The following is a 24936-nucleotide window of genomic DNA, read 5'->3' on the forward strand; positions in this document are numbered from 1 at the left end:
GTATATGTCATTTAGGGCTTCCTCAGTGGCTGAGTGGTAAAGAATTGCCAGCAATGTGTTAGAAGCAGGTTTAATCTCTGGATTGGGAAGATGCCCTGAAGGAGCAAGTGGCAACACACACCAGTATTCTTGCCTGGAAAATCCGATGGACAGAGGAACCTGGTGGGCTACAGTCCATGGAGTGGCAGAGTCAGACACGACTGAGTACACACACACACACACACACACACACACGTTATTTAAAAAGTTAACGTTTCCTCCTCTTCACGATTTTCCAACATTTTACTGTGAATAGCTGGTGAGTTTCCTCAAATGTCTTTTGGGCTGATCACAGTGTTCTTTTTTTCTCTTTAATCTATTAATCAATGGATTTTATAATGTTAAATCAAGCTTGCAATCCTAGAAAATCACCAAGTCAGAAACTATTTTAACATACTTTGGAAATCACTTTGCTGTATTCACGAATTAGATGGATCTGCCATTTTCTTTGCAGGGGGCTGCCTTGGTGTTAACATAATAAATAGATCTTAACAATAATTGTGGGAACTCTGGCTCAGGAACACCACAGTTCTCAGAGGGAGAATGCTTGTGTTCCTTGGCTGGGCCAACAATGCTGCATGCTTGAACGCCCAATGTCACAGCTCTTTGTGGTCAGCTTGTTTAATCCTAGATGCAGCTACCTCTCAGGGCCTGCTGGTTCCAGAGTTGTGGGCAAGGTCCATTCCAACACTCAGCACATGTCTAGTCCAGATCTGCCATTTTCCCTTCCTCTTCCCTGAGATGAGACAGTTCTTGCTTAACTCTCAGCATGTAGAAAGCTCATTATACATTCTTTTGGAGCACTCCTGGCTTCCCGTGTGGGAGAGGCACCCCTCTACACCCCCTCAACCCTGCCTCTCCTGTTCCTTAGGCAATCCTACCTTCCTGCAAATAAGATGATCTCACAGGCAGCAAACAATCTGATCAAGTGTCCTCTCAGTGGGGGCCACGTCACATGTACACTCTTTGTAGGGGGTGGGAACAAGAGATGTGGGGTGTGAGGAACTCAGACCCTGACACTGAGGACTCTGCCCACATCCCACTGCTGAGCCTGGGTCCGCACAGCTATGGGCCTAGCCTTGGGAGGAAAAGTAAGTGGGAAAGGATTTTTGAAGATTCCTGGGAGCCAAAAATATAGCCACCCAGGACATGAGGCTGACTCATGAATCCTCCTGCAGCCCATTCACCCCATGGGCATGGACTAGCCTGAACCCAACTTCACCCTTCCAGGCCTGTATCTGGCTTTTTCTGCTCTAATCCCCATGGCCCCCTGCACCTGGATTCCCATACCCTGAGGCCAGCTGGCAGCTGCTGCACTCTAGGGGCACAGCTCTGCTCCACTCTCCTAGCAACACAGATGGCCAAGCTCACACCAGGTGGTCACAGCTGGGGTGCCCCAAAGCCAGGCCCGGAGGTGAAGTCAGCCTGAACAGTCCATGCCAGCCTGTGACTCAGTCGCTAGAGGCACCACAAGCACCGCTTGGCAGTGCTGGGCACCACCAGGCAGTGCATTTCACCAAGACAAATCAGAGACTAAAGTTGCTGGTGCTGTAGAGGGGTGGGTGGCCCTTAGAGACAGAGGATGCAGCTGGGACGACAGGCTGGACACAGGGCCATGCTTGCTGGACTCTTGGGGAAGTCTTCAAGGCCTCCGCCAATCTCATCATGGTCTCCAATACTCTTGGGTAGTAGGAGACAGAGGCTAAATCTATACCAGTAAGAAAGTTATGAGGGGTAGGGGCTGCTAAGGTTCATCTTGAGGAGGACTAGGCAGTCTGGAATTTAAATCTTTGAAGTTCTCTCCAAATGAGGCTATACATTTTACATGCGTGTTATAAGCGTTCAATACTCAGGCCTAAAACAGTGCCTGACCCATAGAAGGCTCTCAAAAATATTTGTTGAATAAATGACCAAAGCATAAATATCATAAACCATGACTCTTGAAACACAATTTTCAGGGACTTCCCTGGTGGTCCAGTGGTCAGCCCGCCAATGCAGAAGACACAGGTTCAATCCCTGGTGCAGGAACTAAGACCCCACATGCCAAGGGGCAACTAAGCCTGTGCGCCACAACTACTGAGTCCATGCACCTAGAGCCTGTGCTTCGCAACACGCGAAACCACCGCAGTGAGAAGCCTGTGCACCACAAGAAAGAGTAGCCCCCGCTTGCCTCAATTACAGAAAGCACGCGCACAGCAATGAAGAGCCCATGCATCACAATGAAGACCCGGTGCAACCATTAGATAAACAAATAAATTTAAAAATCCTTACAATGAATAAAAAACACTATTCTCACATTTTTTTCCATACTTATTTCACTGAAAGCCTAGAAATATGGAAGTGGCCTGGCCTTCTCTCTGAGTGGCCTCAGTGTCAGCTCTAATGGTCAGAAGAGGAGGAAAGTCTTCAGCCAGGAGAACAGAGTGTCCTGGCCAGATCCCTGCCAAATGTGAGTGTCTGTGGATGTGTGGCCTGGGGCAGAGCTAAGCTGTGCCAGGACTCCAGGCCCGGGGAGCCAGTCCCAAGCTGACAGAGGAGCAGTGGCATGTGTCTCAGGAGCCTCAGTAATTCCTGGGCCACCTCCCATGCTCGTTCCTCTTTGTCATCCTTGCACTTTCTGTAGTCTGACCTGCCCCGACAGCTCACGTCCCCCAGAGCTGCAGAGGGATGGATCCTGAGCCCCTGCTTATGCTAGAGTATGGTACTGGTCAGGCCAAGGCCAAGAGCGTCTAGGGAACAGAACGGACCATCCAGTTGTTCCCTGATTCCTCTGCTCTTCTGCCTGGAGAAGCCTGATTTGTAAAAGAAGGCACCTTCTCTGCTCAGGGACCCAGTGTAGCTGGCTGATAGAAGCCTTCAACTATCACGGGAAGCTGCTGAGAACCCCAGCATTGGGCCTCTATTTGGGGGCTACAGGTAGCAGCACTGAGGCATTTGGTGCTAGGAGAACCTGGGTGATTCTAAGGCAAGCTGACTATACCCTCTGGGCTGAGCAAGAAGCAGGAGAGAGGGTAAGCTTGGGGGTGTCTTTGAGGCAGGGGCTGAGACCACGGTGCCTTTGTAAGCTGCTTTCTTGAAGAAAGCACTCAGTCACATGGGCCTCACTCCCACCTCTGACAACCTGTTCTGTCACTTCCCTACTTGGGCTGGGCTGCTCCTGACTCTCCCACCTGTCTGCTGCCTCCCTCCATTCTTCCCAACTCCCTCCACTCCCAGGCCTCAGGGCCAGAGCCTCCTTGGGCCCAGCTGGGTAAACCTGCCCCCACCCTGCTGCCTGGCAGTCCCTTTGTCGGGGCCCAGAGCAGATGGGTTTTCTCTGTAGAAACAGAAAGGGACTGCAGGCATGATCAGGACATGTCTAGTCTCTGGTGCAAGGGGCATGGCATAAGTCACCAATGCAGGGTCTAAACCCCTGATTGACTGCATAGAAAATATATGAGCTTGGGGTGGACGCTCACCCTTCCCAAGGCTCAGTTTCCTGATGATAATTGGTTCTGCTTTCGTGTCTGCCCTGGAATCTGGCTCAAGGCCAGTAACTAGGCTCCGATTGTCAGAATTGGCTTTGTCCCTGTTTGGATCTTCAGAGGCTGGTTTCCTCTAGAGCCTCTAGCTTCTCAGCCCCCAGGGTGGTTGCGGCGGGGTGGGGAGTCCCCACATCTCCAAGCCGACTTAATCAGGTCTAGGCTAAACACACAGCATGCATTCAAAAAGTTTGCTGAGGGATCAAATGGCACAAAACTAAAGCTGGGAAACTCCCTTTGTCACAGGCACGCCCTCCCCTGAGCTCTGCTGCACCAAACACAGCTCACAGGCCAGCTTTGTTGCCTCCTTGACTAGCCCTGTCATCCCAAGATATGGGGGGCATTGCCTCTAGTCCACTTCAAAAGCTACACCACCTCAGACCTTCTTTCCAGGTGTTACCTGGTGCCCATGCCCCTGGCTGTCTCTCCCCTGTGCTCTCCCCTTTGAGAGCCCCTCAAATCTTGCTAAGGCCTGCCTTGCTCCCTATCATTATAGGGCCAAGCTCTGGCCCTGCAGAAGGCCCCCACAGCCCCTCCCCATCCAGACGTGCCCCAGACTGCTGTTCTCTCCACCCTGCACACTCACAGGTTCCTAGCCTTGACCAACAGACTGCTTAGTGGACAGACCCAAAGAAGGCCAGAGGCCATGGGACCTGGAGTCAGGCCACATAGGCTACACTGAAATGGGAGTTTCTCGGGTTCTTCTTTGGGTACCCTCTGGGTCCTGGAGTGGCCAGAACTGTGAAGTGGGCATCCCGTGAAGACAAAGTACCCCATCAAGACTCAGATCTCCTTGGAATCCAGGCTATTGACTGACAGGAGAAGGCTGGGCCTTGAAGGAAGGCTGTATTGGGCTGAATAGAGCAGATTGGATCTAGAGATCTGTGGCCCCAGGGCCAGGACAGGGCAGGTTAGGGTCTTGGCTCTCTGGTCAGCCCCTGGCACTTCACAGGAAGGTATCTGGTGGCTCAGAGGTTAAAGCATCTGCCCGCAATGAGGGGAACCTGGGTTCGATCCCTGGGTCAGGAAGATCCCCTGGAGAAGGAAATGGCAACCCACTCCAGTATTCTTGCCTGGAGAATCCCATGGATGGAGGAGCCTGGTGGGCTACAGTCCACAGGGTCGCAAAGAGTCAGACACGACTGAGCGACTTCACTTTCACTATCCTCAAGGGCTGCTTCATCAGTTTCACTACACACCCTACTCCGGGCTGCTTCCAACTCTGGGCAGTCCCCTGGGTTGGCCTCAACTTCAGCCAGAGATTGTTCCTGTTTCGGCCCTTCCCTCAACCCCCACCCTAGGCTGAGTCCCAAGGGCATCTCCCAAGGGCATCTGTTCCTGCTAGAGCCTGCCAGTCCATTGAGGAAAAAGCATTGTAGTTTCTCCTGACCTTGGACAGATCTGGCCGCACACAGCAGGCCTGGGCATAGTGCCCTGAGCTACTTGAGGCTCCCCTGAAGGACAGGGCCCCTGAGCATGCCTCCAGGATGGCAGGAACAGAAGAGCACAAGTCTCTGCCTCCTGGATCCCCTCATGCCCTGCCTCTCTCTGGGCCATGGCTGAGGGATGAGCTGTAATAATAATTCCTGTAACAACAATAATATTGTTACTAACAAATGTTTTTGAACACCCTCTCTGTGCCAGGCTCTCTGTGGCTGCTGGGGAAACATAAATAAATAAGATAGACACTGTCTTTGTCCCTACAGATCTCTCTACCACAGCCCTGGGCAGGCATGGGCCCTGGCATATGGAAAAGCACTCAATATGTTTTTGTTGAATGAATAAAGAATGCATGAAGTGAGCAGTCTGGTTGTACCGAGCAGCAAAGATGCCTGGTGGGGTGTGCAATGAATAAGTGAAGGCCACCAGGGCAGAGGTGACGCATGACCCAGCTGCCATCATCCCCACCTTGGAGAGGGCTTCCAGACCCTGTAAACTGCCCTGTGACCTGGTGCTTCAGCATGATAGGGATTCAGCAGTACAGCAATCCCCCAGGGAATAAGAGCAACAAGCCTGAAAAGGAAATTCTGAGACTTTCCTGGAGGGCGCATTGGGGATGGACTGAAGTAGCTTGCCTAACTGACTGTCCAGAAGCAGGGCATCTCAGCAGTGAGCCTAAAGTGTGACTCCTAAGAAGGTGTGCCTCCAATCTCCAGGAACACAGCCTTGCCCAGGCCTGTGTCCTGTGGGAGGGTGCTGTCTGAAGCGGGCCTCTGACGTCCCCTCAAGTCAGGGGTGCCATCAAGGACCCACTGTGGAGGATGACTGCCATGGACCCTGGAACTACCCCAGAAACTGCTCAATGAAATGGGAAAGTTTATACCTCTGACTTTGGAAGAGCCACTCCCCACCACACCCCTGTCTTCAACGCTAAGGCCCAGAGCCTCAAGGGCTAGGAAAGACATACTCAAGCCGACCACTCCTGGACAGGGGTGATATACTTCCCCCAAAGGAAGTAAAGAGGAAGGCAGTGAAGGAATTTCAGGATGGGGGTGGTGGTTGGGAGTCCTGAGGGTGTGTAAGCTGGGAGAAGTCTAAGGAAGAGTTTCAGGAATCCACTATGGGATGCCTTGGGCAGGAACTTCCTCAGCCTCCTGAGGTCCCACCTCCCCACAGCAAAGATCTGCACCGTTTACATTCACCGTGGCTCTTGGAGTGTCGTTGAGGTGTCTGATCGCCCAGTCAGGCTGTGCACTTAGTTTTCAGGCAGTCAGCAAAAGTGTTAGCTGCTCCCAATCTCCACATCATTCAGTGGGGTCCAAGTCCTAGGGATCCTCTGGCCTAAGGGCCCCTGGGAGACCATCCAACCACTGACTCTTTACTAGCCCTTCTGCTTTGTTGGTCCCTGTTGGACACAAGTCTGTACAGAGTTGAACAGAAACCTCCTTGCTCACAGAATTGAAAGTCCAATGGCTGGCACTCTCTGGTTATGTCCCCGCAACCCGTGCATTCCCATATATATCCTCCAACACACACACCACTGCCACACACACCACTCATGTTTCTCTGCCACTTGAACAGACAGCAAACAGCACCCCTTCTCCCAGAGAGGCATCCACGTTCCACCTTGAAGAGCACACCCACTTCCTTGGACTACCCTAAGTACGTGCCTCTCAAGTGTCCTCTTTCTTGAGGTGTTACAGACCCGACAGATCTATCTTACCCCATAACCTGTTAGCCTCCCAAGGGCAGCGTTCTTAACAGAAGTTGGACAAGAGGGCACACAGAGTTATCAAGAATGGCTAAACGAGGGGCCTCTTCAGGGTCTGGAACAGCACACAGTGCTTCCCTAATGTAGCCAGGCCAAAGTGTCCATGGCGGCCTGAGAGTGGTCAGTGGGGCCCTTACCAGGCCATAGCACCTGCAAACGTGGCACCCTGAAGGACAATGGCACCCTTCATGGCACCCCGAAGGACAACAGTTGAGAGAGAGGACCAGGAAGGTCCCAAGTGAAGGGCTACCCCAGATTCCGCTCCGCTCAGGTACTTCACACCCCTGCAATGTTTCACAGCCACAACCCGAGCCACACTAGTTGCTCCTTTCCTAGGTAGGCAGCTTTCCAAAACTCCTTACAAGGGAGGGTGAAAAAGGGCCATGAATGCAGGAAGAAAGCCTGGTAGGATAGGGCAGCTGGAGAAGGCCTGAGTGTCCTGGGGAAGCAGGGACACTTGTAAGGACACGCCAGGGCACCCAAGAGAGCCTTCCTGACCTCCCCAGACGAGGTCGGGTACTTTTCTGTCCCCCCTGCCATACTCGCACTGCCCGCTGTCAGCCTGCGTCTGCGACACTGGCCTAGATCTGCTCAGGGGCAGGGCTCCCCATCAGTGCTCGAGGTTCAGAGGACTCCTCGCGGAGGTGGGTCCCAGAACTGCCTGCCAGGACCCTGCGGAGGTTCGAAGCAGGGCGAGGCCCCATCCCCCATCTGGGCAGCCCCTGCCCCTCATCTTTCCCCGGGCTGGGGCGCCGCCCCTCAGAAGCAACTTCAAAGGACCCGGCTTTTGCTTCCGCAGCCCGCACAACTGAGGCTCGGGTAGATCTCGGACGTTGGAGCCGTCAGGGTCCGGGGTCTCTGAGAACCTGGTGGGACTGCCGGGCTTCAGGCGGTCTGGGCTGAGGGGCGGGTCCTCAGAGCCCCCCGAAGTGGGAGGGGAGGGTCAGCCGCGGGGCCAATCCCGGCGCGCAGGGAGCGGGGGCGGGGGCCGGGAGGAGGGGGGGTGAGGGGGCGGGCGGGCCGGGGGCGGGGCGCGGCGTCCAGGCGGCGGCGGGGACGGCGGCGGCTCCTCAGTGTCCGGCTCAAGCTCCGGCTGCGGCTCCGGCTCGCGATGCCCCACTCGGTGACCCTGCGCGGCCCTTCACCCTGGGGCTTCCGCCTGGTGGGCGGCCGGGACTTCAGCGTACCCCTCACCATCTCGCGGGTGAGTCCAGCGACCACAGGGCGGCGGGGTGGTCCTGAATCTTGAGACCCAACCCTTGAGGTCCACTCGGGACCCGGATCCCCGACGTCCTGGAGGCTCGGAGGCCAAGCGTTGGCCTCGGTGACCCACAGGCTGTAGAGGTGGCTTCCAGGCTGGGCAGCACCGCCCCAACCCCCTCCCTCTCTCCCTGGGCCTGCCTGCCCTGTCCCTCTGAGGACTCCCCCGCCCCACAAAGAGTTCACAAAGCAGCCTCCCTGCTGGCCTCATTTGGGGGGACTCAAGCGCAGGCCATGGAAGGACCAAAGTCATAGGCCAGGGATCGGGACTGGTCAACAGAGGCCCAGAAATGCTGCTTACATTTGAACCCCTCCTGAAGATTTGGGGCAAAATGACTGAGAGACCCCCCCTTCCCTATCAAGGGTCCCTGCCAGCAGAGCTGTGCCACCCCAGAGAGGTCTGGGGTCCTCTCTGAAACTGAAGAAATAAAGACCCAGCCAGTTCCTCTCTCTGGTTTTGGTCAGTCTCTCATTCGTGACCTCAGTTGTCCTAAGGGGAAGTGACCAGGAATTTTTGGCTTCCAGGGGAAGGGGAAGCCTGTCTGTGCAGTTCTGAGACCCCTTCCCCACAAGACTCACAAGGCCAGGGGCCAGGATAACCTCAACCCAGTTCCTCAAGTTTCTATGGCCATGCACTGCCCCAGGCTTAGGACAGCTGAGGAAGAGGAGGGGGCACAGCCTGGGTGGTGGCTAATCCAAGGGGAGCAGGGGAGCAGAGGGGAGGACTCGGGCCCTGTCAGGGGGTGCCCAAACTGGGAAAGACGGCATCCTGGCCCAACCTTGGGGTCCCGTATTTGAAGGGCCAGAAGAGGAGACCCAGGCTCTGCCCCTCGGAGTCCCAGTGTAGGGGTCCAAAGACGACAGAACCCTGCCCTTGGGGGCTCCCAGTGCGAAAGGAAGGCAGGCAGGGACCTGGGCCATCCCTTGACCCCACACAGGCTACTTTGGCCTTCGAGACCCTGTGTCACAGGAACTGAGAACACCTTCCCCCACCCTTCCGCCACTTCTTGCCATGGGGGCTGGACCAAGCTGGCTGGGCTTTCCGAGACGTCTTTCTAGTTCTCGGGAGGGGTTGGGCACCTGGTGGAGCATGGCATCATGGAATACTCTTTCTGGGGGCCAGGGTGACAGGCAGGCCCAGCTGTCCTGGGAGGAGTCCCACATCTGCCCTCACCCCGTGGCCACTAGGTCTCTGGGGCTGAGTGAGGTGGTCCTTCAGCGCATCCGGGAGCCTTTCATCTCCCACTTTCCTGAGAGCCCTTCGGGGTGTGGGGGTGTGGGGGTGTGTGAGGGGGCGGGAACACATCTGTGTCTGCCTGTGAATGTCATGCTGTGTGTCCACCCACCGAGGCAGGCCAGCCGGCCAGGCACCCTGGGCGTGAGGCCGCTGACAGGCTCAGTGGCGGCGGCTGACGGCCGCAGGCGGCAGGGAGCAGAGACATCTGTTGCCCACGCGGCTGCCTGCCCGCCGAGGAAAGGCCTCCACACGTCACAGCGGCAGCAGCAGCGGCCTTGTTTGGAGCCGATCAGGATGCAGGCCGCTGGCAGGCAGACAGGCTGAAAAGAGTTTGCCGGGAAGAACCCCTTCTTTGTCCCCCAAAGTCACACAGCAGCAGCTCAGGCCTGAGGAGCCAGGATGGCTGAGCCTGGATTTGGGTGGGATCTGGGGAGATTTACGGGGCTGAGGAGGCACAGGCCACAGCTTGCCCAGCAGGTACCTCAAGGGTAATTCTACAGACACTGATGATATGTGGGAGTGTCCTCATCAGGGGGGTTCAAGACCCAACCCCTCCCACGCTCATGGGGCTTCCCCCACCCAATGGAGGCAGCCACACTCAGACAGAGAAGAGGCTGGCTGCCTGGCAGAGCCGGGACTATGCAACCTCAGCCCACAAAGCTTTGGGGAGCCCCCCCAAAAAAAAACACAGGGCTCCTTCCTTGCAAACTATAGTGACTGCTGGCCTTGGCATCCTAATGAGCATTGCTACTACCAAGTCCCTAGAAACTAGTGCCCCGAACAAATACAACCAACTGTATGCCCAACTCCCTGGAGGGGCTTTTTGTATCTAGATCAGGTGGAGTGACACGGGGGCTTTAAAAGTAGCTGCCATAGGTGAGACGGCTGGTTCATGCTCCAGTCTCCCAGGTGACCTCCTTTCTCCTCTGTCTCTTCCTTTTATCTGTTTATCCTGCATTCAGCATCCAGAAAAATCGGCCTGCATTCAACTCTGTCCTGTGATTTCCCTGTTTAGAATCCTCCCTTTTCCCCAACTGCCCGGGAGAGATGCCAGCTTTTCTCTTGGGCCTACAAGGCCCACAGATCTGGTCCCTGCGTTTTTTTCTGATTTCATCTCTTCCATTCTCTCCTCACCAATGATATTTTGGCCACAGAAGCCTGCGTTCACTCTCACTCCAAGATGAGCCATTATCCATGCTGATCCTCCTATTCAGAACACCTCTCTGTTTTGTAGAAATGCACACGGTGGTTAAGAGCAAAGGATTTGGAATCGGTTGGCCTGGGTTGAAATCCTAACTCTGCTGGTTATCAGCTGAGTGTCCTGTGCTTCTCTGGGCTTTGGTTTCCTCATCTAGGAAATAGGCTTGCCTTGAGGACTAACGAAACAATGCATGTAAAGGCAATTGGGAGAGTCACGGTTTCCTGGCCTTGCGCCCTCTCTGACCAGAACTCCCGAGCTAGCAGCGCTGGCAGAGCCCCAGCCACCCCTGCTTTCGAGAACTTCCTCCACCCACAAGGGCCTGAATGCACCCCTTGTACTGGCTGAGTCATCCTGCCGCTAGCCACCCCCTGAGGAAGAAGACTCCTCTCCAAAATGGGGAATGGGGCAAAGTACCCCATACCCAAAACCTCTCTTTCTTCATCTCTATATAAGGATGAGAACAGCCTCTGTCTCATTAGGTGGTTGAGAGGTTGCCATGAGCTAGTTATGGCTAAAGCACTGAGCCCAGGCCATGCCACAGAGCAGGTATCCATGAAGGAGAGGGTCCTGGCAGGGCCTTGAGTGGGGAGGGTGGGATCGTGCCAAGTGGGTGCCTCCCCAGGAAGAGGGACCTATGTTGGTGCCAGTGTCCAACAATGGAATATTAATGGTGGCTGAGGGTATCATGCTCTAGAAGAATATTCCTTGGGGCAGCCTATTCCAGGGCAGGTCAGCTTGGCAGTGCCCACACCAGAGCTCCAGCCAAGGAGCTGCCAGCACCTCAGCTTTGTCTGCTCACTACAGAGAACTGGCTAAGCGGAGCCTGGCCAGGCTTCCAGTAGCTCCCACCCCATAGGAACAGTGTCACTGACAGTTCTTGAGCCATAGCTTGACACTAGCAAAGAGGCTAGGAAGAATGAGGGTCCCTAAAATCTCTCTCCAAAGGCTGTGCAGGGACCAGAGACAGGGTAAAGGATGTCCCATTGCCTGAATTCCCCCCAGGCTGCTTACTCAGGCATCCCATGAGTCTATCCCCAACCTCGTGTGACTCATGTCAAGGGATCAGCATTGAAGGAGGCTCCAGTGTGGACGCTGCTGACCCTCTGGGGTCCACAGTGGCACCGGGCTGGCCTCAGTGCCTGTCCTCCAGAGGAAAGGGAGCTGTGATCCAGGAATGCAGGCTGGCAGCTGGAAGTAGATGGCCTTCAACTTGCCTGGGGAGGTGACGACACAGAACGAGGTGCTAACACTATTAGGGGAGCTAAGTGGTAAAGGGGGCACACAGGGGACAGTGGGGCACCAGAGGAGAGGCTCCAAGGGGGAATGCCTCCATGGAGAGCCGAAGACCTGAAGGATGACAAGGTAACTAGGGTTTAGGGGCTCAAAGGAGCGTGTTCCGGGTAGAGGTAACAGCACCTGCAGAAGTGTGGCGGTAAGAGAGAGCTCTTTGCTGCCTGTGAGTAATTCACGTGGTCTGGATAGAGTGTGGGTAGGTGGAGGTAAATATGGAGGGATGGGGATGAGAAGAAACAAGGTCACTAAGGGTTTGAGTGTCAGGTCAAGGGACTTACTATGTGGTCTGGCTGGATGGGGCAATGTAGGCTATGTGTCCATGTTTTGTGTTAACTATCTATTTGAGAGCACGTATGCCTGTGTGTCCCCTGCATGTCCATGGGCATATATGCAGACTGCAAGAGTGACATCGTACTTGTTCCAGCCCAGAGGAATCTCCTGTCAAATGCCATCATGTCCTACCAGACCTCTGTGAGCTGGAGTTGGGGCCTTTAGAGCAGAGGCTCCAGCCAGGCCATGTGGGAACTCAGTCAGTCTTATGGTATGCCCACCCAAAGGTCACATGAGCAGCAGGGCCGCACTGGCACGGTTCTGGGGTTGGCAGGGGTCTGCATGGCCTTGAGCAAGGCCATGTAATGACCAATGCCCAGCCATCTGGCTTGTCCATCCACAGGTCCATGCTGGTAGCAAGGCTGCCCTGGCTGCCCTGTGCCCTGGAGACCTGATCCAGGCCATCAATGGTGAGAGTACAGAGCTCATGACACACCTGGAAGCACAGAACCGCATCAAGGGCTGCCACGACCACCTCACGCTGTCCGTGAGCAGGTACGCACGGGGCCGACTGAGCCAGAATGAGGGGTGAGTCAGGGGAGGGTGCACTCTGGGCCACCAGCATCCTGGGAGAGCAGGGCCTCACACAGCCTTTCTACTTCTGTTCCCTGGCACCCAGGCCTAAGGAGCAGTGCTCTCACGGGGGTTTGGCAGGCACTGTTTGGAGACGTGGGTGGCTTAAGAAAGGAAGAAGCCCCCATTTAATCTATTGCTGGAACTATGTTGGGATCTTATGGCAGGGGTAGACAACCCAAAATCAGGGCTGAAATAAGACCTGGGGTAGCCTCACACCGGGGGTGTCGGTGGTGTGTGATATCTGTCCTTTCCCCACCCATGAGTGACCAGCTTGATGAGCAGTTCAAAAATTTTTATCGACCAACACCTTGTTTAACCGTCAAACCAATTTGATACGGTAAAATCTAATATAGGCTCCACTGTACATGTGAGACAACTGAGATTCACACAAAGTCTGGAGGGTGCTTCAAGTCACACAGTGGAGCAATGGGAAAGCACGGTTTGACTGACCTGAGGTCTCTCTCACTCTCACCAAAGACGCCACTCCCTCTGCTTGACTGCTGACCCGTCAAGCCTTGCTGAGGCTGATGGCAGTTGGCTGGGTCCTGCCTCAGCGGGATCTCCCTCCCCCTGTCTTCCCTGGATGCAGAGAAGTCAGACATAATTGCTCAGCTCTGCCACGTTCCCTGTTAACAGGGACTTTCCACGACCCCCTGTGGATGTGTGTAGGCGAATCCTCCCCAAACCACAACGTGGCCAACCAGGCCTTAGAGCCGGTGGGGCAGAGGGTAATCCACTGGCTCAGAGCCATTAAACATGGTGGGAAGGCTTCTGAAGTAGCCCCATTTGAGTCTGGCCCTGCTCTGGGCTGAAGTCAGGACCTCTGACTCTTCTCCGGGCTGAGTGGGCCCAGCTGCAAGTCCAGGACCTGGTACACTCCACCTGGCCTGCAGTGAGGAGGCCCTGGCCCAGGAGTTCAGCAGAGCTGGCCCTCTTCCAGACTCTGAGGGCTCTTAGGTACACGAGATGACCTCAGTGAGCCTGGGTTTCCTTCTCCATAAAGCATGATCACATTCATCACCCTCTCTGAGACGGGGGTACAGGCTGGCTGGGGGAAACATCAGTACTGCTCTGCCCACGAGCCACCCAACTTGGCTGGTTCTTGGGCCCTGACTCACCTCTGGCCTTGACTCTGCTCGGCTGTATAAAGCAAGCCCTGGTAGTAGTGGGGCGAGGGGCAGGGGAGGCTCACAAGGGGCCTGATTCAGGAGGTCCATAGAGGGAATAATGTCAGGGGAGGGTGGCAGGATGGGGGCAGGGTGGAGGTCCCCCTTCCTTCCTTCCTTCCCTGGTCATTTGTTCCAAGCCAGGCATGGATGGAGCCAGGGGTCCCCTGACCTGTTTCACTCTGGGTGTTTCAGCTCCCAGACGCTGCTGGACATGGAGCCGGGGAGAGCACATTCTCTCCTATCACAGATTCTGGGTTCTAGCCCTAGCTCTGCACTTGAGAACTGTGCTGTCCTCCAGCTGGTGACTTACTATCAGAGCCCTTAGCTTCCTCAACTTCAAAACGGAGGATCTGGGATGGAGTGATCATGACATACAAGGTCTGCTCAGTCAGGGTGAAAAGCTGGGGTCCTTTCCCCCACCCCCTATCCTAATTCTCACGCATGCAGATTCTGGGGGATCAAGACAAGGACCACCTTGACTTTCTGGGCCAGCATCTCTTATCCTGGGGACTTTCTCACCTACAAGGCCCCTGATCCTGTTCTGTCCAGCCTGTTGTGCCAGCACTTATGCCTGAGGCCCCAACCTGGGCCTGGTGAGCTGGCTGGAGGGAGCTTCTGTGTGGAGCTCTGCCCAGGCCAGCCTCCCTACCTACTCTCTTATGTACAGAGAGCTCTAATCCTCCACAGACTAATTCCAATTCATCACAGCATGAAAAGTGAAGTAAGGGCCCAGCTTCCCCGCTATGCTTACTTTGTCTGGAACTCAGTCAGATATCCAGCAGTCCAAGCTAACCCACAATGTCTGGGTACGTTCTGTAGGTCCAGGACCTTCCTGGCATCAGCTCCAACCCCAGGGCCTTTGGTCGGATCCCTGTCACCTATTACATGTGACACAAGATGGATTTGCACAGCCCACCCTTTGGGGGACTTAAAGATGGCAGATAGAGCTACCTGTCCAGCCTAAAGTATGGAGATCTGGGGATGGAATTTGACATACAAATAAGCCTTTCATTCCAATCTGATGCCTTGGGCTACTCTCATGGCTCTGGGCACTTTGTACCCTCTAATCCTCAGACCTCAGGCTTGTACCTCTCTTCTGGGCAGGACTTCAAGGAAGTTTAAGGCCAAAGAGCCACACAAGATGTCCTAGGTTTATCCCAGCAGAGTTCCATGTCCAGGCCATAGTTAGAGCTGTGAGCTAGGGCAGTATCTTGGGAGCACGGCTGAGGGTGCTGGAGCCAGATGCCAGTGGGGGTGGGACAGCAGAACCTTGGTGCTACAGGCTTCTGAAAAGCTGTGGAGGAGAGAGGTAGCCTGCAGGGGACCAAGGAATGGGCAGTTGTGAGCAAGAGCCAAGGGACTGTGGACAGGTGTGGTCAGATCGTTAAAATCCTCTTCTGAGTGGAGGGAGAGGGGCAGGGTTGAGCTGCTAGCCCAGTGGTGAGACCCCTGAGAAGTCTCAGGAGGCCCTGTGGGGTAGAGTTGGGACTTTATTCCCCTTCGATGTAACCAGCCTCACTCACACTCACCTGCCGGTCCAGGGTCCACACACCCTCCTGGCCTGCCCTCTCACAGGACTAGTTGGTGGCAGGACTGGGCCCCAGGCCTGTAGCCTCTTGGCCCCGCCTGCCCCACTGATGGCAGGTTTATGATGTTTTTCTCCCTCCTGAGTGGTGTTTGGCTTTTGGTTTCTATGGCGAAGCAGGAATTTCCTAATGGCCTGTTTCCCATCTGGGCTGGGCAGACATTGGTGATGACTCTGCCGGCGGCTACAGGAGGGGAGGTGCACCCCACAGAGCCTCCATCTCACCTCCCCCCACAGTCCCCGGGTGCCTGACCCGCAGGCCTGGGCAGAGCTGTGGATGGAAGAGGGATGAGCGGTGGGCTCCCAGCTGATCAGTGTGTGAGGCCTGGCTTGCCCCGCCCCGCCATGAGCTTGGCCCTCTTTGTGTGGAGCTTCCGGAAGTGACAGAGAGGGTGGAAACGTGGGGAAGCTGTAGGGCTTCCTTCCTAGGAACCAGACCAGAGTGGGAAGGACCAGCTGGTGGAGAAGGGACACACAGCCTACCCCAGAATCCTGAGCTGTGTCTCCTTGCCATAACGGCCGCCATTCTGGTGCAGGGGCAAGTGCTGGGGTGGTATCCTTATCCATGCAGAGTAACAAGCCTGGTCCAGGTGGCCCTGGGCCCAGACCCCAACCCTTCTTGGTCCTTGTCCCAGGCATAGTGGGCTAATAAGCAGAGATTTGTGACCATCCTAATTTCTGCCACAGGCCTGAAGGCAGGAGCTGGCCCAGTACCCCAGAGGACAACAAGGCTCAGGCACACAGGATCCACATCGACTCCGAGGCCCAGGTTTGTACATATACCACCTGGCCTGGCCTGGCCTGGCTCAGAGCAAGCCCAGCACAGAGGGGCTGGGCCTCACCCACAGGTTAACTGCGGGTGTCCTCACCGTAGTTCTCAGGTGCCCACGCCAGAGACTGAAGCAGAAGGCTTCTCTGAGCCCTGTCCATGCCCCTCCAGGTGCTCCCCAGGTGATGGCTGTCTGCACTGGGCTCTGCTGGTACCCCAGGCAGTCCTGGACTCTGGGACAGTAGTGCCCGTGATGGGCAGGGACTGGGCCAGGCTTTGGCTCAGGGCTACCACCTACCCAGCTGGGTTTCACTCTGTTGCCCAGTGATGCCAGATCAGGAGGAAGTCACCAGGCTTGGGGGCAGGGTGGGGGACAACCACAGGCTGTGGAGTGACCACAGGCTATGGGGTACTCTTCTGTCTCATCCTAACCTTGGGCACCTACCTGGCCAGAGCCAACCTTAGAATATAAGGCACTGCCCTGCCTATCCAAGACTGAAGTTTCCTCCTGGCCATTCTGCAATTGCAGCTAGCAGACCTCAGGCTGCAGGCCTGTCTGCTCAGCTACCTTTCTGTGTATGACAAGAGTCACAGCTATGGTGCTGTCCTCAAGGAATGTAAGGTGGGGCCAGGCTGCTTTAGGGCCTCATTTTGCCATGGGCCAGAGGGGTAGCCCAGGTAGCAAGGCTGAGGTATCCAGAGTGAACTTGACATCTCTGGGGCCACAGAGTTTAAACAAGGTAGAGACTCGACTGGTCTGTGATGGATCCAGAACTTGGGACCTAGCATGTGGGACTGTCTGTCTCTCCGTGGCGGCTTTGCTGTATGTACCAGAGGGAAGGATCTGCTGTGGCCTTGCCCTCACCATCTATCCCAGTCCCCATCTTTCTCTGATGTTTGTTTCCAACCTTGCTTTTACTGGCATCCCCGAGGCCAGATATGTACCATATGCAGGAAGTGCCCATTCTGGAAGGGGAGAGGCACCTTGCAGTTCCAGGATGGCAGAAGCCAGGTGTCGAAGGAGTCCAGAGAGGTATAAAACTCAATCAAGGGGTCAAAGAGGACTGGAGGAGGGCATATCCAAGCCATGACCTGAGGGGCTAGGAAGAATAAGGCAAGCAAAGGGGCTTGGAGAGAAGTGTGCCACATACAAAGTTAAGCACATACAGAGGCCCAGAGGTGAGATTGTGCACCAGAGGTTCAGAGAAAAGTCCCAGGGGTGGCTGGGGGCAGAGGGGAGGGCTGAGGTCTCTCAGTTTCCTCTGCCCCGGGCCTCAGCTGTTCTTGCAGTGATCTGTGGCCACACCTGCGTCTCAGGAGCTTGCTCCTGGTAGTCCCATGGACCCATGGGGACAGGGGGTGGGAGACATAGACAAGTCAGCCAGGCCTGATATGGGGCTGACCAATGGGGACAGCGTGGTGCAGGCCCCCAGCTCATGTGTGAGCCCAGCACTCACGTGTAAGTGTCCTTTGCAATGTGAAGCTCAGGTCTGCTGAGTCTTCTGGGAGAGGCTCTGGGCCAGGGGGGCTGGGGGCTGGAGGGCAGTTCCCCCTGCTCCCACACTTCCCCTCACTGGCCTCCTCAGGGGCCAGGCTGCTGGTGGCTCAGGCTGGAAGCAGAGGGATTTTCCACAAGCAGCAGGGCAACCCCTTAGCTGCTGCCTCCATTCTGTACTTAAAAGGTCATGAGCTCCGTGGGTGGCGACAGAAACACCCCCACCCAGCCCCTGCCCGGTCGTGTCCTCAGTAACACAGACACAGGGCCCATTGTCCTCAGACTGCTCCCACCCTCTGCCTGCAGGGGGGATGGGGGTGGGCCCAGCTGGAGCCATCACAGGAAGGGAAAACCACAGCTGGCCCTCAGAGCAGCACAAGGTACCCTGGCACTCAACAACTGGGGTTTCAGGCGCTCCTTCCATATAGGGTCATAGAAGACTTCTCTCAGGCCTCACATGGGAACACAGCCCAGAGTGAAGGAAGGATGGTGATCAGGAAAGGTTTCCCAGAGAGGGTGGCATTTGAGCTGAGAACCAGGTGATGGTTTAAGGCAAGCCAGGTGCAGCAGGCAGTGCAGGACTCAGCCTGTCCTCTCCAGACAAGCAGAGAGCCGAAGCTCAGCCTCTGGGAGGTGCCCCCTGCTCACCTGGAGTTAGTGCCCACCTCTGTCCCAGTTGAGTGTCCCAGACTCTGACCACGGGCATGTGGGAGCTGATGAGCAAGCCCATGGTTACCCCCTTGCTGTGGAGTGACACTTAGAGTCTTCAACAACTAAATCAGCACCTGGCAGGGACTCGGGCCCCGACAGCACACAGGCACATCACGGAGAGGGGAAGTTCGGAGTCGGGGCTCAGGAATGCTCGCGACAGCCATTCATCCAATGATGGGTGCGTGCCAGGCACTATGCTCAGCGCTTTATGTGCAAAGGTCTCATTTCATACCCGCCAGGAACTTATGATATAGAAACCGTCATGCTCCCTTCACAGATGAGGAAACTCAGGTTCACAGAGGTAATGTAACTGGCTCAATGAGTGAGTGAGAAAGTTGGGACTCAAACCAACACTGAGGTCATCACGTGTGTCTTAACCGCTGAGGCTGCTGCATGGGTGGCCATGGGGACAGGGGCTCTGATGACCCTGCAGTAAATCCCCACACCCTGCTGGGCAGGGGTAAGTGGAGGGCCTTCCTCCTCTAGGTCCTTCCAGCCCCGCATCCTGTTGAAGCCTCCTTTGTATGGGGCCCAGCCCTGCCCCAGTCCATGGCCCATCTGGTCCCCATTAGAGGCCAGGCCAGCCCCGGCCTGCCTGCCCTGCAGACACACATGGGAGAGTGCTCGGGTTTCTCAGGGGCTTTTCATGGACCCAGTGGGATAAAGGGTTTTCTGCTGCTGTTGCTTCATTGATGGGGGCCCACCTGGGCAGCGAGAGACCCTCTCCTTTGTCCTTTAGGGTGGAAGAATCTGGGACTCCAACCCTACCCAGTCACTCAGCTGCTAGTTCACCCATTCCTCATGCTTCTGCCCAGCTCAGAGCCTGTAGAAAGCAGCAGCTTGGGCAAAGCCTTGCAGGTTCAACTGTGCCCCAGCTGGAGGCTGCCTAAGTCCTAGGCTTGCTCTTTCCCCCGATGGTAGGCCCCCTCTCCTCCCACCTGACAGCCCTGTTCACATTGTAGAGTGGCGGGACAATTTATATGTCTCCTCCCAGAATGGGGCTGAGGATACCTTCACAGCCTGGACTCTTGGGCCCTACCCTAAAGTCAGGGTGCTCTGGCCACCAACTGTGTCCCTGTCAATGGATAGGGACATGGTCATCCCCAGCATGACCAGCTCTTGTTCCAAGTACACATAAGTGTGTGATTAGGTGTATGTAGGTGGACTGGCTGATTCCTGTGTGTTGCCTTCCTGCATGGGTATGTCTGTAAAGGTATTGTGAGAGTGTGCATGCCTGTTTTCATACTGCTGAGGACAGGCCTGTGTGCCTACAAACTAGAGGCAACACGGCCCTGAGCACTGCAGGGACAAAGGTCCCCAGTCCCCATTCAGACCCGCACCTGCAAAGAAACTTCCCTCTTCTCTTGGGTTGAGGAGGCATATTCAGGGCATCCCTCCCCTAGATGACTCGGTCATGGGCATCAGGCTGGCTGTGGGGTTGTGGGATGGGGAGCTTTGAGCTCTGGCCTGCTCTCTGCCCCTCATCTGCCCTGTCTATGGAAGGCCACCCATCTTTTGCCTGGGAAGCAGGAAGTGGGGGTGAAACTACAGGCCTAGAGGGGGCTGACCTCACAACGGTACCTTTTCTTAAAGAAAAAAATTTTATTTATTTGGCTGCACTGGGTCTTAGCTGCAGCATGAGGGATCTTTGAGCTTTGTTATCATTGCTTGCTGGATTTTTAGTTGCAGCAATCAAACCCTTCGTTGTGGTATGTGGGGTAACGTTCCCTGACCAGGGATCAAATCTGGGCCCCCTGCACTGGGACTGCAGAGTCTTAGCCACTGGACCACCAGGGAAGTACCACAATGGTACCTTTAAACCTCCTGCTCCTGCCAAAGGGTCCTGGAACACGATGATTGATGACCCTTCCTGGCTGTAGAACAGGAGTTCCTGTTTTGCATTCCCAGCCGTGGGCCCATCTAGTACCCAGTGTGGTTCTGACAGGTAAAAAATACCTGGCACCAGGACCACCTTCGCAAGGAAGCCACACACTCTGCAACAGACATGCTGGCCTTAAAAGTCTTCTTGGGATGGTCCTGCCCAAACACCACCCACATGGGCACTGGGAGTCAGAACCACCACAGGGCTCATGAGCCAAGGTTGAGTCTCAAGGATTCAGGGCTTTTGTGTCTGACTTTCCATAAGCATTTCTCATTTCTTCAGGGGTTGAACCAGGCCCAAGGCTTAGCCTTTCCTCCACAGACCCATTCCCTGACTAGACACCATAGCCCAGAGATGCGTGAGCAAGAGTAGCCAGGCAATGCCCAAGAAGGCTTGGCGTAGCAGGGCATAGGTGGGTGTACCACAGACGGTCTCCCAGTGCCTCCGGTTTCTCTCTCTCCTAGGATGGCAGTCCTCTGACAAGCAGGCGGCCCTCAGCCACCGGGCTTGGGCCAGAAGATGGCAGGCCAGGCTTGGGATCTCCTTACGGGCAGTCACCTCGCCTCCCAGTCCCTCACAATGGCAGCAACAGTGAGGCTACTCTACTGGCCCAGATGGGTGCCCTGCACGTGTCTCCACCCCACAGGTAGTACAGAGGCAGGACCTTTGATGCCCTACCCAGATCCCATCTTAATTCCTGATCCCTCAAATCTCATACCAGGTCCAGTCTTGACCCTTAACCTTGGGTCTCAGCTGGTTGCATTCTGACTCATGAAACCTCACCAGAACCCTGAACTGGCAGGGGGAAGGCTAGTACTGCAACCCTGTCCCTTGGTGCATCTCTTTCGTCCAGCACTGACCCAGCCAGAGGCCTTCCGAGGAGTCGCGACTGCGGAGTCGACCTGGGCTCAGAGGTGTACAGGATGCTTCGAGAGCCAGCCGAGCCTGCAGCTGCGGAGCCCAAGCAGTCAGGCTCTTTCCGCTATTTGCAGGGCATGCTGGAGGCCGGCGAGGGCGGTAGGACTCTTCTCTTTACCCCACCTGCCTTCCCATTCCTTGAAGTCGCAAACTCTGCCCTCCGAACCTCCCCCATCTGCACTTTCGCGACCCCACGTCTTGCTTCCCAGCCTTTAGCCCCTCCCACGTGTCCCGCGTGACTTAGCGACTGAACAACGCGTGTTCTCTGCGCCTCCTCACACCCCTTGCTGCACCGGGGCTTTGTGATTACCACTCCACTTGTATCGCAGCTCCTCCCTTCACGCCCTTCCAACCCCCTTCCCAATCTCTGTGCGGGTGGCTCTGGAAGTAGGGCGCAGCCCCGCACTCCGCAGAAGTGAGGTTTTCCGCTTTTTCTGACCTTCGCAATGGGCTCTTCCAAATGGGCTTCGCTCTCTGGCTTTCAGGGGAACGGCCCGGACCTGGCGGTCCCCGGAACCTCAAGCCCACAGCCAGCAAGCTAGGCGCTCCGCTGAGTGGCCTGCAGGGGCTTCCCGAATGCACGCGCTGCGGCCACGGCATCGTGTGAGTACCTCCCCCACCTGCCCCGAGCGTCCTCCGTCGGAGGCCCTGAGTAAGGCCGCGCTTTACGGAGCTGTCCGCCCCTGACGCCGTCCTCTCCGATCACCCACTAGGGGCACCATCGTCAAGGCGCGGGACAAACTCTACCACCCGGAGTGCTTCATGTGCAGCGACTGCGGCCTCAACCTCAAACAGCGCGGGTACTTCTTTCTGGACGAGCGGCTCTACTGCGAGAGCCACGCCAAGGCGCGCGTCAAGCCTCCCGAGGGCTACGACGTGGTGGCGGTGTACCCTAATGCCAAGGTGGAACTCGTCTGAGCCGCTCCCGGAACGTCGCATCCCCGCCTCTGCTTCTTTTAACGTCCCCGCGCGGTCCGTGTACATATGTGTTTGCGCCCTGGCTCCCTAATAAACTTCCTCCGCTCCACCTGCGCTGTGTCGGTGCCCTGGCCTGTCTCCCTCCAACACAGGCTCTGACTCCCGAGTGCTGCACTGGTTCAGATCCCAAGCATTTTCTCAGGCACTGGGTATAACGGTGAGCAAGATAAATACTGTGCTATCTGGCTCAGATGGTAGAGAATCTGCCTGCAATGAAGGAGACCTGGGTTCGATCCCTGGGTTGGGAAGATTCCCTGGAGAAGGAAATGGCAAACCCACTCCTGTACTCTTGCCTGGAGAATCCCACGGACACAGGAGGCTGGCGGGCTGCAGTCCATGGGGTAGCAAAGAGTCGGACATCACTAAGCACCTTAGTGTACCTGTCCTTAAGGAAGCCACAGCCTGGGTGGATGGCAGACATGAATCACAGGCGCAAGTCTATTAATAGGGAGGGGAGGTCTGAGGTGCTTATAAGGGGACATCACTTAAAGGGTTTGATCTGGATGGAGTCCAGGAAGGTGTCAGCTGGGAACTTAAGGGATGAAGGAGGGAAGAGCTCCTCAGGGTGAGGGGCTGTGTGTGCAAAGGAATGTTAGAAGCGAGCACAGGCAAGAAAAGCCCCGTGTGGGCACCACCACGGAGAAGGCAATGGCACCCCACTCCAGTACTCTTGCCTGGGAAATCCCATGGGCGGAGGAGCCTGGTAGGCTGCAGTCCATGGGGTCACGAAGAGTCGGACGCGACAGAGGGACTTCACTTTCAGTTTTCACTTTCATGCATTGGAGAAGGAAATCGCAACCCACTCCAGTGTTCTTGCCTGGAGAATCCCAGGGACGGGGGAGCCTGGTGGGCTACCGTCTATGGGGTCGCACAGAGTCGGACACGACTGAAGCGACTTAGCAGCAGCAGGGCACCACCAGGAGCGCGGGCGGCCCCTAGCAGCCGCAGGAGGGACTACACCGCGGGGATATGACGGGAGATCACCGGTTTGGCTGAGGGCGGTATCTGCCTCCCGGCCATCTCAGCATTCTCTCTTCCGGGTCTGCCCCCTACCCGCGCGCCACCACCCCCACGGCCCTGTAGCTGTATTAATTCCTTTCCTTCTCCTTCCCCAACTCTGCCCGCCAGAGGGCGCGCGGAGTGAGTGAATGAGTGAATAAGTGTGTGCGTGTGTGTGAGAGAGGAAGGTTTTAGAAAGAAAAGAACACTCGCCTCCAAAGTCGAGGGTAAACTCCACTCTTCCTCGGAAGCCCGGCGGTGACAGTGTGGTGAGGCGGTCCTGAGCCTTTCCTTGCTCCGTTGCACAGTCTGGTACAGACTCGCACTTTTAAAAAAGATGAGTGGTAGCAGAGTTGATGAATCCTGGCTATTCACACACGGTGATGACGCGTCCTGGACTCCGAGTCACGTGGATTCACCCTCTTGTTAAGTTGCTCAGGACAGGAAGCAGCCTTGTTTATTTAGTGAGCCCCGAGTAATGTACGTTTGTGCTCTTTTCAGTTTTGTACTATCACAAACCACAAAAGACTGCTATCAGTTCACACTCACCATCAGCATACGATAGTACTCATTTCCTCACGCTCCTGCCAACTCAGGGTATTATCAGGTTTTGTTTTTTTTTTAATTTTTGCCAATCTGATAATAAAATGAGATATGTAGTTGCTTTAATTTGCATTTCTCTGGTTACCCCTGGTGGCTCAGATGGTAAAGCGTCTGTCTACAATGCGGGAGACCTGGGTTCGATCCCTGGGTCAGGAAGATTTCCTGGAGAAGGAAATGGCAACCCACTCCAGTATTCTTGCCTAGAAAATCCCATGGACAGAAGAGCCTGGTGCAGGCTACTGCCCATGGGGTCGCAAAGAGTCGGGCACGACTGAGCGACTTCACTTTCTTCTGATTACCAGGGATGAGCATTCATTCAACAGATATTTGTGGTGTTTGCTAGTGAGTGCTGAGTGAACAGGAAACAGAATGGTCTTCTCCTTCCAAGAATTCCTCTAAACCCTTCACTCATTTTTCTGAGGTTTAACTGCTTAATGATAGATAAGAACTTTTTATATTTTTGCATGAATCTTTGTTATTGGACTCTATTCCACTGAACTGTTTTCTTGTTATTGAGACAGTATCATATTGATTTAATCATTACTTTTTAAAGAGGTTAACGTGCCAATCTCTCCTCCTTGTTCTTCATTTACAAACATGCCAAGATTATTCTCGTACATTTCCGTTTGTCCAGCAATTTAGAGTCAATATTAGGTTCTGGAAAAACAGACAACAAACCTCTTTGAACCGTGACTGAGGTTGCCCTGAATCTACAGACTCAGGTAAGAAGAATTAGCTATAGTTCTTTCCTCCCAGAGAAATCTATGATCTCTGCTTATTTTGCATTTTTTCAGGTTGATGAAATAAAAACTCAGATCTTAAGGCAAGACCAAAAAAATGTAAAACATAAAACTTTCTCTGCCCTTTGGCCTCCTCCTTTCCCTCAAGTGTGTATTGTGCAGCTGCCAGGTGGTTAAACAGACCTCCACACTGGCAGAGATGCCTGCTCAACCTTAAAGATCAATTTTTCTCCAGGTACCAGCCATGTAATTCCTTAGAAAGTAACATTCCTTTCTCAACCTTGTAAGGGTTCATGCTGACCCACCACCACTTGCCTTGTATGTGCAAACATATTTGGGGAACTTTATATGCAATGCTAATATATAATTTCCCTTAAAGATAGCGACCAGTGCAGAATAGACTGGTCAGACCACCTGGG

At 55.2% G+C, this 24936-nt stretch overlaps 2 protein-coding genes across 3 annotated transcripts in view; one reads left to right on the forward strand and one right to left on the reverse strand.

Moving 5' to 3' along the window:
• LOC120864739 (prolyl 4-hydroxylase subunit alpha-2) overlaps window positions 1–23569 on the reverse strand; it is a 71128-nt gene extending 47559 nt beyond the window's left edge. Inside the window, exon 1 of one of the 2 annotated variants that reach the window (XM_040241812.1) lies at window positions 23388–23569. The gene's annotated coding sequence lies outside the window, so the exon portion shown is untranslated. The remainder of the gene's footprint in view (window positions 1–23387) is intronic. The other variant, XM_040241806.1, reaches the window with a different exon arrangement.
• On the forward strand, window positions 7800–22244 carry PDLIM4 (PDZ and LIM domain 4). Its single transcript, XM_040241816.1, has 7 exons — window positions 7800–7975; window positions 12436–12587; window positions 16110–16191; window positions 20744–20925; window positions 21133–21296; window positions 21683–21800; window positions 21911–22244. Exons 1-7 carry the CDS (start codon window positions 7883–7885, stop codon window positions 22113–22115), a joined length of 996 nt encoding a protein of 331 aa, XP_040097750.1. The 5' UTR covers window positions 7800–7882; the 3' UTR covers window positions 22116–22244.
• Window positions 23570–24936: the final 1367 nt, after the last annotated feature.

This window comes from Oryx dammah, unplaced genomic scaffold (genome assembly GCF_014754425.2).
Source record: "Oryx dammah isolate SB20612 unplaced genomic scaffold, SCBI_Odam_1.1 HiC_scaffold_5, whole genome shotgun sequence".
NCBI lineage: Eukaryota > Metazoa > Chordata > Mammalia > Artiodactyla > Bovidae > Oryx > Oryx dammah.

Bases quoted from the DNA above. Each gene is read 5' to 3' on its own strand.
- PDLIM4 (XM_040241816.1), top strand. From the start codon at position 7,883: ATGCCCCACTCGGTGACCCTGCGCGGCCCTTCACCCTGGGGCTTCCGC. The intron at 21,297-21,682 runs GTAGGACTCTTC...TCTGGCTTTCAG, and splicing joins GCTGGAGGCCGGCGAGGGCG to GGGAACGGCCCGGACCTGGC. The intron at 21,801-21,910 runs GTGAGTACCTCC...ATCACCCACTAG, and splicing joins CGCTGCGGCCACGGCATCGT to GGGCACCATCGTCAAGGCGC.